At 40.0% G+C, this 13,049-nt stretch overlaps 1 protein-coding gene across 1 annotated transcript; it reads right to left on the bottom strand.

Moving 5' to 3' along the window:
* Nucleotides 1-2,088: 2,088 nt before the first annotated feature.
* Nucleotides 2,089-11,237, bottom strand: LOC129770471 (pyruvate dehydrogenase E1 component subunit beta, mitochondrial). Its single transcript, XM_055773320.1, has 6 exons — nucleotides 10,848-11,237; nucleotides 3,672-3,833; nucleotides 3,413-3,599; nucleotides 3,009-3,353; nucleotides 2,868-2,948; nucleotides 2,089-2,813 (listed from the first exon to the last, which is right to left on the bottom strand). Exons 1-6 carry the CDS (start codon nucleotides 11,031-11,033, stop codon nucleotides 2,710-2,712), a joined length of 1,065 nt encoding a protein of 354 aa, XP_055629295.1. The 5' UTR covers nucleotides 11,034-11,237; the 3' UTR covers nucleotides 2,089-2,709.
* Nucleotides 11,238-13,049: the final 1,812 nt, after the last annotated feature.

Below are 13,049 nucleotides of genomic sequence, written 5' to 3'. Positions count from 1 at the left end.
CTTCGTCCCGCCCAAAATAGATTTTTTTATTTGAATACTTTCAAACAACCACGTTTTCTTACTAAGTGAACGTTAGTGAGTCCAATCACTGAACTCTTCATTGATTGATTACCCTTTGACCCTTTACAATTTCCTTTTACTTAAAATTGTCTAGTACTTCTACAAAAACTCGTTTATATTTTGATAAAGATTTTGATACACAATTCTCGTCAAGATTTTTCGAGCATTTGAAAATAACATGTTTCTCCGTTGCAAGGGATACATGTTTGATATAGAGAATAATCCTCAAATCGGACCATTCCTTCCCCGGGTTTAGGGCACACCAACACAAATAGACTAACAACGCTTAGCTAATTGTAGAACATATGGGAATTCAATTTTCCGAACTTTCCGTTTTTTCTCTCCGCTATATTGATCTACGGGAAGAGACGAATACAACGAAATATAGATGACTCAAATTGAACCATTCCTTCCTCGGGTTTTGCGCTTACCAACACATTTGGCCTTCCATTTTTATTTATAGATATAAGGTATGGAAATGCGTTATTTCGCCTGAAAATCCATTTCCACTTACGAACAAAGATCAATTCCGATAACGCAAATATCGAATGGACTAACAACGCTTATTATGATGTTATTTTCGAACATGTGGGTATTCAATTTTCCGAATTTTCCGAACTTCCTTCAGGATTTTCCGAAAATTTTCCGATTTTTCTCTCCACTATATTGATCTACGGAAAGAGACGAATACAACAAAATATAGGAGGCTAAAATCGGACCATCCCTTCTTCGGGTTTTCCGCTTACCAACAGATTTTGCCTTACATTTTTATTTGTATAGATAATTTGGTTACAAAATAACATTTTGCGTGTTTTTTGCTAAATAGTTTGTTGGTTAAAGTAATACTTATAGACACAAATAATGTTTATTTTGTCGTATTCAAATCTTGGTGGGATCTAATTAATGAAATTACCAGAAAAGGAAAACGCACTTCAGAGTTCACTGATGTTGGGCGTGCAGTACGAAGAGCATCGAATACCGTTGTCACGTATTTACCTCTGATGCCCTCTGTACGAAAACTCTTGTCTGAGGGCTTTCATAAATCAGTTTATAGACGTTGAGCTCAAGCTGGATGTTAATATCTTTGAGTACTGCAATCGTCGTTCATGTTTTTTTTTTTGATCCTCAACTGTTCTGCAGGTTCCGCATCGTCCAGTGGATTTTTCCCTTCTGTTGTTCAGCTACGGAATCAATACCATAATCGTGAAACTTCATCAAGTCACGAACGATTTCAAATGCCTTCTTGAACAATTCAGTCCATGATGTTTGATAGAAGACGCCGAAGTCATCATTAATTCTATCGAGACCACAAGCAGAATGATTATTCATATACGCGATCAAATCTGCATATAGGAAACGTTTTTCTGCAATACCTTCAAGCAGCTGCTTCGAAATTTCTGATGATTTCTCCGATAGCTGTTCTAGCATAAATTGAAATCCAACGTCAGCTTCGTCACAGCGACCAGAATTGGTTCGAGGGCATCAACTTATTCCTTCATCGCTGAAGCTTATCCTGTTTTTCGTTTTCAGATCGAGAAGTGATTTTTGAACTGAAGCTCGGAGGTCCTAGAATCGGAGCAACACTGCCAGATGTGTTTTTTCGATCTTATTTTGATTCTCGAGTAATATTTCAAAGTGGCATAAAGGGAAATATTATTTACGATGTAAAAATGAACATTACCGAAATTATCGGTTATTGATTTTAAAATTACCGGTAATTCTTCAATGAAAAATGATCCGGTATTACCGGTAAAACCGGTGACGGTAAAACCGTTTAACAATCCCTAATTGTGATGTAGAAGAAAAACCATTGAATTGAACCTCCTTCAGGAACAAAAATGTAGGTTTTGGCCAATGTTTTTGTTTGTCGATTTTTCGATTTTTAGTAATTTTCCGGAAAACGGACGAACGGAAAAAGATCTTAAATATTGGGCCAATAATCAAAATTCAACCAATGGCCTTGAAAAAATAATTTTTACTGCTTGATCGTTGATGGGTTAAGCGTGACATTCAGTAAAACAATTAAAAAAACTGCATATTTAAACTATCATTTATTTCATGCTGGCAATGATGGTGGGCTATTTTTCTAGCCACGGTGAATCGGATTGCATTGATGAAAGGGAACATTATTGAATGAAAATTATAATCATCAATTTAATGCGTTCGATTAGATCGACGTGTAATGAATGAATGTCTTACTGCAAAGTTATTTATTGATTTTAAATTCGATGTTAATAAATCATAATGCAACCGTTATTTACAACTACTTTGCTAACAATGTGACTGGATGGATCTCTGTACAAATTATCATTCGGGCAGTATTGTTCAAGTCTCCGAAAGTTCCCCAACTCAATGCAAACAAGATGGATAACGGTGTTAGCGGAGAACTTGATGTTTTGGAAAATATATTCACTCTCTTCGTTTTATTCCTTGATCGTAAGGCGAACATCGATTTGCAAATTTACTGCAACTCAACAAATTTGCGATTCTGTTGACTTGACTGATTTGTTGGGAGAGTTGTTGCCTTTATTCATTTTTCCCAATTCTACATATTCCTTCATTGTCAATGATCCAGCTTCGTGTTTTTACTCTTTTTGGTGATTCGTTCTAAATCAGATTCATCTATTATGCAGGCAATTCTTTCAGAATTCACTTAACTCCTAGCACTTTATTAACGGCGTTTACAACATCAGCTGTTTGGGGCAGTGCTGCTGCTTCCAGAGTCTTAGCGTAAGGCATCGGTACGTCCACACCTAAAACATAAACTATTAGAATCAAGCAGACTTCACTAGAATTAACGAACTGACCTGTTACACGCCAAACTGGTGCGTCAAGGTGGAAGAATGTCTCGTGTTCCATAATTCTAGCACAAATTTCAGATCCAATACCTGTATATGAATAAAATATATCATGCATTGCAAATGAAGGGACAGCATAAATGCCCTTACCGCTTTGTGGCCAACCTTGCTCAATCGTCACCAGATGGTGAGTTTTCTGGACAGACTTGAACACTGTGTCCGTGTCGAGTGGACGCAACGAACGCAGGTTGATCACCTCACACTCGACACCCTTCCCAGCAAGCTCTGTCGCCGCTTCCAGCGCAGTTTCAACCGATTTTGAGTGAGCTACCAGCGTGATGTGTTTACCTGGCCGCATGATTTTCGCCTTCCCGATTGGCAACAAGAACTCCTTATCCAGTACCTGATCCGACACTGGATAGCTCACACCGTAAAGCATTTCATTTTCCAAACACACAACAGGGTCAGGATCGCGGATTGCGGCCTTTAGGAGTCCTGAAATGACATAAATAAAAGAAATGGAACAGTGTGGTTGATACAATCTTGATACGCACCTTTAGCATCTTCGCTGTCGTAGGGTGAGATGACCTTCAGTCCGGGACAGTGGGAGTACCAGGCACCAAAACATTGTGAATGCTGAGCTGCCACACCAGCGGCTGCACCATTAGGACCACGGAAGACCATTGGCACATTTACGGTACCAGCTGACATGTAGAATGTTTTCGCTGCGGAATTGATTACCTTGCAGAAAATAAGGGTTACCGTTTACAATCAAGATAATCAAGGCAATTTTATTGGCTTTCCATGCATTACCTGATCGATGGCCTGCATTGAGAAATTGAACGTCATGAACTCGCACACAGGGCGTAGACCAGCCATGGCAGCACCAACTGCGATACCAGCGAAACCCATCTCGGTGATTGGTGTATCGATCACCCTTTTGTCGCCGTACTTCTTCCACAGTCCGCGGGAGACCTGGAAGGCACACATATTTTTCATTCTGAACAATAATATTTTTCTCTTTACAATAAGTGGTAATCAACAATTGATCTATTTCCGAAATTAATAGCTTCAAATTCTTACTGAATTCCTTGGAAGAATGAGAACAAAAACGACCCAGATTATGGAGGGACAAATTATGTGTTCTCCATCAAGACAAAGCGCCGATCTTCAGATGGAATCAATTCTCCCCCTGGAGAAGAGTTGAGAAACATCAAAGCAAGTCTGTCAGATAATGAAGTCGCGCTGAAATACGGTGCCGCTCGTGGAACTGTTCGAAGAGTTTGTCTGCGAGCAGGATTTCGTGCTTAAGCCTGGTTTAGAGCTCCCGTGAACGTGAACTTGAACAGGTGGTGGAATAGTACGATCATTTCACGGTGAACTACATTGCGAACATACAACTCAAAAAATCGTGGTGAATAGAATAATTTTGTTCACGTTCACACGTTCATATTAAAAGTTCGGCAATAAACGTGAAGTAAATAAACATCGATCTTCAATAAAGTAATTCGGATAAAATATACAGTTGTTCACGAATCAACCCGAAGCAACGAAGTTTTTTAACCCGCGCAGAGATCCGATTGAATGAAATTGCATCCATATCAAAATTTTCATTCAAAACTAGAAAATTGCTAAACATATCCTATTACAGTTCACGGTGAAATGATTTTCAGAATGCCTTGGGACATTCGAACGTGAACATGAACGGGGAAATATTTTGACGTCTATATTCACCACTGTTTTCATGTTCACGTTCACCGAAGTCGGTGAACTATGGTGAGTTCACCAACATCTCGATTCCACGGTGGAAATTCAGAACCGTTGTGAAATATTGAATTAATCCACTTTTATCAATATGAATTGTGTTTAAACATGTGCTAGAAAATGTTTCTTCCTATCGTTTCAAGATGTTTTCCTCGCGATTTATATATGGACTGATGAATTATTAACAAAAAAGTGTTTGTCCGCGTTCACGTTCACGGGAACTCTAAACCTACCTTTACTGAACAAGCAAGCAACCAAACGGGACGCTGAAGCGGAGTCTTGTGACCAAAACTCCCGCTCGGTGGTTGTACGATTGACCGGGTTGACCAGGAATTACGTCAAAAATTGTATCTAGCCACGTTGGCGTTCAAGGATAAATTTGTTCGGAAGTGTGAAAATTTGCAGTTCAGCCTCTCAAAAACAAAGAATGGAATGGAATTCTTCTTCTTCTTTTTGGCTTTAAGAGGGTTTAAACTTTTCAGTTCATTCGCCTCTAATGGAATGGAATTGATTTGGCAAGGTTACCATTTTTCGTTGATTTTAACACTCATCGATTATTTCATTCGAAAAACTACCCTGTATTTTTTCCCGAGAAGTCAGAAACAGTTGATGTAATCGAAAACATAGTGCACTGTATGAAATTGTATTAGGAAAACGGCCAAATATTATTAGATCGAAAAAAGGTGGTGCGTGCCGAACTACAGAGCTACCGAGCTGGCCAATTTTTTTTTTAAATTCTTCACTTTAGAGGTTCTCAGCCTCCTGGGTTGGTTTAATAATGCCGCAAGATAAGATAACAAAAGGTTTCTACAAAATACAAACGAAAATGTAAACAAAATAAACATAGTTTTACATTGTTGTTGGTTGGATGACAAGGATGTCCACAGGGGAAGAATCTGCGCCATGAGAAGATGCCTAGGAGTTCTGATTTCCCTTGATTATTAAGAGAAAGAAATAAGGATCTATTACAAGGGCTGAAAAGTCCCGGGATTTTGCAACAGATGGTGCAATTAAAAATGAACAAGATTCATTTCGAGAGGTTCATCTGTCACTTGCTTCTGTGTAAAGTTTCATGACACTTCATTTATTTGTTCACAAACTACAGTTGTTTAAGTGTCACTATCTGAGCACTCGTATAGAAAATGGAAAAAAAGAATATCGTATTTTGATCAAACATTGTTTTTTGATAGGAAAAACTCCTGAACAATCAATGCAGTGGGTGACGAAATGTTATTCCACTTCTGCTCCTTTGAGAGCAACGGTTTATCGGTGGTTCAGTGAATTAAGAACCGGCCGTACAAGCACCGCAGATGCACCTCGCTCTGGAAGGCCAAAAGAGGCTAAGAATCCAGAAACAAGTGCATCGACTCGTTTTGAATGATCGTAAAGTGGAGTTACGCGAGTTAGCTGAGGCCGATGGCATTTCAAAAGAACGAGTGGGATACATTTTGCACGGTATTTTAGACATGAAAAAACTATCCGCGCGATGGGTGCCGCATTTGCTGACCGTCGACCAAAAACAGCGGCACGTTGATGATTCAACAACCGGTTCGGCGTTGTTGAAGCGTAATCGAATGGACTTCTTTCGACGTTTTGTGACAATGGATGAAACGTGGATCCATTACCACACTCCTGAGTCCAATAGGCAGTCTGCAGAGTGGCACTGAGGCATATTTCGAAGACTTAGACGTATCGTACTACAGAAAGGGAATCGAAATGTTGGAAACTCGCTATACCAAGTTTGTTGTCCTCGAAGAAAACTATGTTGAGGAATAAATACAGCTTTGTCCAAAAAACGATTGTGTTCATTAAAAAATTCGAGACATTTCAGCCTATGTAGTACATAGTTGATGCATTGTTTATCAGTCGATTTTTGTAGAATAATTCGACATCTTCAAACAAAATAATGCTTCAACTCTCGACGGATTGTCACACAGACATCCCATACATTCCCGCTGATCTCGTACTTTTTTCTCCGATCAGACAAGAAATACTCGACAGGGTTGTGGCTGTTGCAGTGATCGCAGAGTTGGTGGAAAGATCATCTGGTCAAGTCAAGACGTGTGAAGTACAAGGTCAAGCCTTGTTAAACCGAGCAGTGTCCAGTTATTAATCTGGATAGTACTCGCTGCTCCCTCATTGCATTGCAAGACATAGTAGAACAGCTAAGAACCTTCAATCATTCGCTAAAAATCAGGGGTGACATTGCGCATTTCGAAACGAGTGATTTTTGTTCGTTTCAACCATTTTGACATGCCTTTGATCACCTTTGTTTACGAACCCAAAAATTTAACATTTCTCTACTAGACAAATTTTGCTCTAAATCTAGTACACCGAAAATATGAACTTGAACAATATACATAATACTGAAACCATTTCGATTTGAGTTCGAATTTTCTCGAAACGAGTTATTCGTTTCGAAATGCGCAATGCCACCCCAGATTTGTTTTACCAATGAGTATTACGATGCTATATCTCCAAACCTCACGGGACTCATGCTTCGTTGAAAATGTTAAGCAGAGTGGTTTGCCCTAGTAGGGACAACTGTTTGAGTTTGAGCATAGCCAACTCTTTCAGGCCAGTGGATTCTTCTTTATTGGAATGATTATTCTATTTACAATGCTGCTTCGATCCATTAAGAGATTGATTCTTATTCATAACATTATTCCGCCCACGCACTCGGTTCATAGCTGCAGCTCTCCAACTCCCGGCTGCACCGATTCTTGCAAAGTCCTGCCTCCACCTGATCCAACCACATCGCCCGCTGGGTTCCTCTTCCACTTCCTTCTAGTTTCCACTGGATTCGGTGCGAACACAATCCTTCCAGGGCCGCTGTCTTGCAACATGCCCTGTCCATCGCACTCGTCCAGCTCTGGTGACTTTTCAGTTGCTGGGTTCGCTATAGAGTTGTGCCAGTTCGTGATTCATCCTCCTTCTCCATACTCCGCTTTCCTATACACCATCGTATATTGTTCTGATCACTCGGCGCGCGAAAACACCAAGAACTTGTGGGTCCTCTTAGAGCTTCCCTCTTGCTAGCATGTATTTAGCCTTCAACACATTGACTCCAAGCCCAATCAGCCATACTTCCCGTTTCAGTCTGGTATACGAGTATCCGCTGCCATCACACATTTCTTCCAATTATATCCACGTCATCGGGGAAGCAAATAAACTGACTAGATTCGTGCCCCGCAAGTTGAAGCCCGCTCTCCGGATACCACCATCCAGTGGCACGTCAAAGAGTCCATCGCCTTGTCGAGGTCCCCTGTGAATCTCAAAGCCTTCCAACAAATTATCTGAGATCCACATCTTGCACATCGTCCATGCTTCGTGCCCATAGAGAACAACCGGTCGAATTAGGGATTTGTACAGGGTACACTCCGTACGGGGTCGGAGTTTGTTGGATCGTGAGGATTTGCGTCTTCGAATTTCACAGCTGTTGTTGTTGTTAGTTGTTATCAACGAGCCAAGGAAGATAAATTCCTCTATCACCGCGAGCTCGTCACCGTCGATTACCACACTACTACCAAGAAGAACTCTGTTGAGATCAGTTCCTCTTGCTAGTATGTATTTAGTCTTAGACGCAGTGATCCCAAGTCCAATCAGCCATGCTTCGTTTTTCAGTTGGGTATACAAGTCGGCTACCGTCGCATGTGTTCTTCCGATTATGTCCACGTCGTCGGCGATGCAGATAAACTGGCTAGACTTGTTGAAAATCCTGCCCGCATGTTGAACCCCGCTCTCCGCATAACATCTGTTGACCATCTATGTTGCATCTGCATATGCACCTGCCTATCAGCTGACACCTTTGCACACATCCAGCTTCATCAACCTGCATTGTGTACTATTGTAGAGAGAGTGCTAAAAAATAGTTTGCTTGAAATCTACGGAGTACTTCATAGCTCTTCAATTATTGTTGTCGGCTGGTCAGCTGCAGCTGTTGTTGGTGGTTGGACCAGGTGGAGCAGGACTTGGCAAGAATCGGTGCAGCCGGGAGTTGAAGAACTGCAGCCATGGACCGGGTTTATAAAAGTAGGCAATCACATCTAATCTCAATGGGATGTAGAGTCATAGTAAATAAATAAATAAATGGTCAGCTGCAGCAGCCGTAGAGTGAGAGTATACTCTTGCCTTATCGCTGAAATCATACATATATATTTCCGTCAAATCCGCGGTGCAGATTATTCGCGCCAGCGAGTTCCATAGTATATCTATAGGTCTTCCAGAAATCCGTTATTGATTGATAGGGTCATGCTCTTTTGTTTTGGTTATGACGTTCACATTATCTGACAACTGGTGTATACGATTTTATAGATGGATAGTTCATTGATTTCTATATTGATAAAACATGGTTTTCATGCAGAAATACATATTTTTTGTGATTGGATCTCATTGTTCGTCCTTTATTACGTTATCTACGATTATCGTTATTCGTGAACTTACCAGACTACTCCGCGGATAATCGGGGTTCTACTGAAATATCATTCGAATCGCAACCCGTTAGGTACAATAATCGTTCGATAAATGGACTGATTTTTACCTGGGCGAACGTAAACTGAACTGAGGTTCAGCGCCCTATGTTATGCAAGTATACCACGTGTGAGACTCGATGTTGCACGGAAAAGGGTTAAAAAGCAGCAATTTGTAAACATTTGACGTCACATTCAATATGAAGATTTGCCGTGAGGGAATTCGCATGTAATTTGAGTCTCATGAAAATTAAAATCATTTTTGCATAACAATAACATTAGTTAAATTACAGAAAAATATTTTTTCCAAATTATATATCACTAGCTAACCCGGCAAACTTCGTCCCGCCCATTTACTTGATTAATTCTCGAGTAATGCAGAAATTTGTGTTTTATTTGTATGGCAGCCACCCCTAAGAGAGGGGGGACGGGTATCTAACCACCATAGAAACATTCATTGCACCCTAAAGTTTCCATATGCCTAATTTGGTTTAATTTGCTTGATTAATTCTCGGGTAATGCAAAAGTTTGTGTTTCATTTGTACGGCAGCCCCCTCTAAGAGAGGGGGAAGGAGTATCTTAACATCATAGAAACATCTATTGCATCCTAAAACCTCCACATGCCAAATTTGGTTTCATTTGCTTGATTAATTCTCGAGTAATGCAGAAATTTGTGTTTCATTTGTATGGCAGCCCCTCCCCCCTTTAAGTGGGGGAAGGACTGTCTAACCAACATAGAAACATTTATTGCACCCTAAAACTTTCACATGCCAACTTTGGTTTCGTTTGCTTGGTTAATTTCCGAGTAATGCAGAAATTTTTGTTTCATTTGTATGGCAGCCCCCCCTTAGAGAGGGGGGAGGGGTCTCAAAATGTCACGAAAACCTTCCCCGGCCCCAAAAACCCCTACATACCAATTTTCATGTCGATCGGTTCAGTAGTTTCCGAGTCTATAAGAATCAGACAGACAGACAGACATCACTCCATTTTTATATAGATAGATAGATAGATAGATAGAAGATACCTGTTGGCGCACTCAATGCAAAACTTTTGTTTATCCTATTTCACGATCTGTACGAATCAAACAATTCGTTGATTTTATTTGACGTGCCTAATGCCGGTCCGGTTATGTCAATATCATGGCTTCCTTTCTCGCCCAGTTTCCGGACGAATACTGTAGTTATAAAACATTTCTAGGTCACCCGAAGAACTTTAGGGCTGCAGGTCCAATCAATCCAGTAGTTTCACAATCTTCGGATTGAAGACGCTCCGCGTGAGATTTTTTGTCTCATTCGCAAACTACACGTTGTTCGAAAACTATCAGGGCCTTACTTTTTTCCATTCCTAATTATACTTATTCTGAATTCACATTCTAGATCGATGAATCTCATAAAGGAAATTTTTGTGAAACGAGGATCCATCATGGTAAAATATGCATTGTAGATGCATTTGAATGTTAATTGCATTAATCTACAAATCAGTAAAAAGCAAGACATGAGCACTGAATACTTTTACTCATCACCCACTGCAACGTAGGCAGCGACGTAAAAAACTATAAACAAAATCTGTCAGCGTGTGTTGGTTCATCACCGGCGAAACAGATAACCTTCAGAACAGTGTGCGAACAACGTACACATCATTCATCCTTCGCAATTTGCAAGGAAAAAAAGACCCGAGATCAATGTTTACGTAACATAACAGGAGAAAACTTTCGCTTCGCCCAGCTATGGATGGTTTTCGGACCAGCAGATCGTACCTTGTAAGCGCCATCGTACTGGGCCACCTCCTCGCCCAGCAGGAACACCTTTTCGTCCCGCTCCATCTCCTCGTCCAGTGCGGTGTTAAGGGCATCGCGAACGGTCAGCTGCTGTGCGGAAACGACTTTGGAGGTCGAAAAGCAGCGGCGAGACAATCCACGCACGGCAGCGGTGGCGAGCATCATCCTTTGTCCTGGTTTTTACGTATCGAAGCACAGCCTCTTGTCGGGAGTAACTTTTCCGGTCCTACACAATCGATCGCCGCGTATCACCACGAAAAATATCAAGATTGGGACTCGACTCGAACCGACAAACGGGACCGACCAAAATTACCCCACCACAAATACGCGCACCGACCGACTGATTGCGAATCTGTACGAGAAATGTCAAACTTTGGTAATCTTTTCGCAAAACTGTGCTATGAAAGTGTTATACACATCTACGCGCTTCAGATTCCAATATGCGGGACGAATAGAGTTGTTCGCACAATGGTCGAGACAGTTTTATTTTGTTTTGCGGTATAAGCCGGATACACAGAACGGGGCAAACAATCGACATCAATTAAAATTACAATACGATTAACCGATAAAAGAAGCTTTTTATACCAACTTGAGTCCCTTGTTTGATCTATTATGAGCTATAATTACGACGAATTTTGTCCAACAAAAATTGATTTTTCGATATAACTGCTTCCGAACATTCACGTTTTTTTTACTGAGTGAACGTTCTTGGGTTCAATCCCAGAACTTGATTCATTGATTGTTCTTCTAAAATTTCCCGAGTTTTGTGCTTCGCAACAAATTTGGCAAATCATTTTTTATTTATATAGATATGATTTTATTCTGACAATTTTGGCGAAATCCTATGAACCTGGGTTTCCCTAATACAGGTTCTTTTTAGAAGCATATGAATAAAAAATAAAAAAAAATTTGAAATAAAGAACGGCTAATTGATGTTAATTGTCATGCCAATTGTGGATCAGATTTTGCACAATATACGCCGTTTATCAGTGACAATATGGCGAAAATTATCATTCAAGGCGTCGATCGTCTGCAATTCACCGGTGTAGACCAAAGTTTACACTTTCAATAAATTAATCGTGACACGCGCGGTATTGTGGTACTCTTCAAAAACACAAAAAATCGATGAGCGTGCACAAGTTCGTACAAGAAGAAAAATTGTAAGTAAAAATGCTTGAACAAGCTTTGACAAAACAAAGAAACTGTTTGAAAATCAAGAGGATGTGGAAATTTACGGGCTAAACTCACCAATATTGAATCGGATTTAGATGGACTAGTAATACAGATGAATGGGAAACCATATCCGGGCCGGTTAATTTGCATTGACTGATCGATCAGAACAATGTGATTCAAGAAGAGCTCAGAAAGCTTCTGCTGCTCGAATAGAGCTAGTTATTTTGGAATCTAATAAATAAAAATATAGTTTTAATTGTTCTTTTCAATTCAGCCAGAGTAATTTTCGGTTGATTGATTGGAATCCATTGGTGATTAAAAAAGTTCGAATAGGTTCTATATACATTATTATTCTCAAAACGTTCCATTTCCATACGAAGGGACGATTCTAAATATTCAATTTTAAGCTTTATTTGTTTCATTTCACTGAAATGTATTGTGCCTGACCGTCTTCCAAAAAGTGATTTTGAAAAAGCCATAGAGCAAAGCAGTCACGCTTACCACCGGTGTAACTGACTATCCAGCTGCACAATCTTTCACCGCACTGTTTTTAGTTGTTTCAGTGCGATTCGAATACAGCAAAGAAACTGTCATTTTAATGTAAACTAATGAACGAATATTACAATATGCTCTAAAAATGACGATTGAAAACTTCATTTCAGTGTGAAGAATAAAATGAATGAACATGAAGCGAAAGGAGCGTACACGTAGGGAATATTTTTAATTGAGCATAAAAGAGAACAATATATTGATATAACCAACGTGTATAAGGTGCTACATGGAATGTGATAGTTTTATTATTGATATGTCAATACAAATGACTTTGTAAGGTGCTGGAGCTTCAGCCATATTGGAATTGCTGTCGGTATTGTTTACAAACAGCTGCCGGCGGCTCTACAAACTGCTACGACGCTTATTCGAACGATGCCTACTATGTTTGGCTTTCGCGAATCTCTGTGAGAAGGGATAAATGAAGGAGAGATGATTTTTTACAATTTCATTCTCATC

The sequence above is a fragment of the Toxorhynchites rutilus genome, chromosome 2 (genome assembly GCF_029784135.1).
Source record: "Toxorhynchites rutilus septentrionalis strain SRP chromosome 2, ASM2978413v1, whole genome shotgun sequence".
Lineage (NCBI taxonomy): Eukaryota > Metazoa > Arthropoda > Insecta > Diptera > Culicidae > Toxorhynchites > Toxorhynchites rutilus.
Note: the sequence above shows the minus strand (reverse complement) of the source record. Positions and strands in the feature narration are given on the sequence as shown.

What these genes read in the sequence shown, in the direction of transcription:
- LOC129770471 (XM_055773320.1), bottom strand. Translation starts at nt 11,033, where the DNA reads ATGATGCTCGCCACCGCTGCCGTGCGTGGATTGTCTCGCCGCTGCTTT. An exon ending in GCAAGGTTGGCCACAAAGCG is followed by an intron (nt 2,949 to 3,008) that starts GTAAGGGCATTT and finishes ATTCATATACAG; the next exon opens with GTATTGGATCTGAAATTTGT. An exon ending in ACCAGTTTGGCGTGTAACAG is followed by an intron (nt 2,814 to 2,867) that starts GTCAGTTCGTTA and finishes TTTATGTTTTAG; the next exon opens with GTGTGGACGTACCGATGCCT.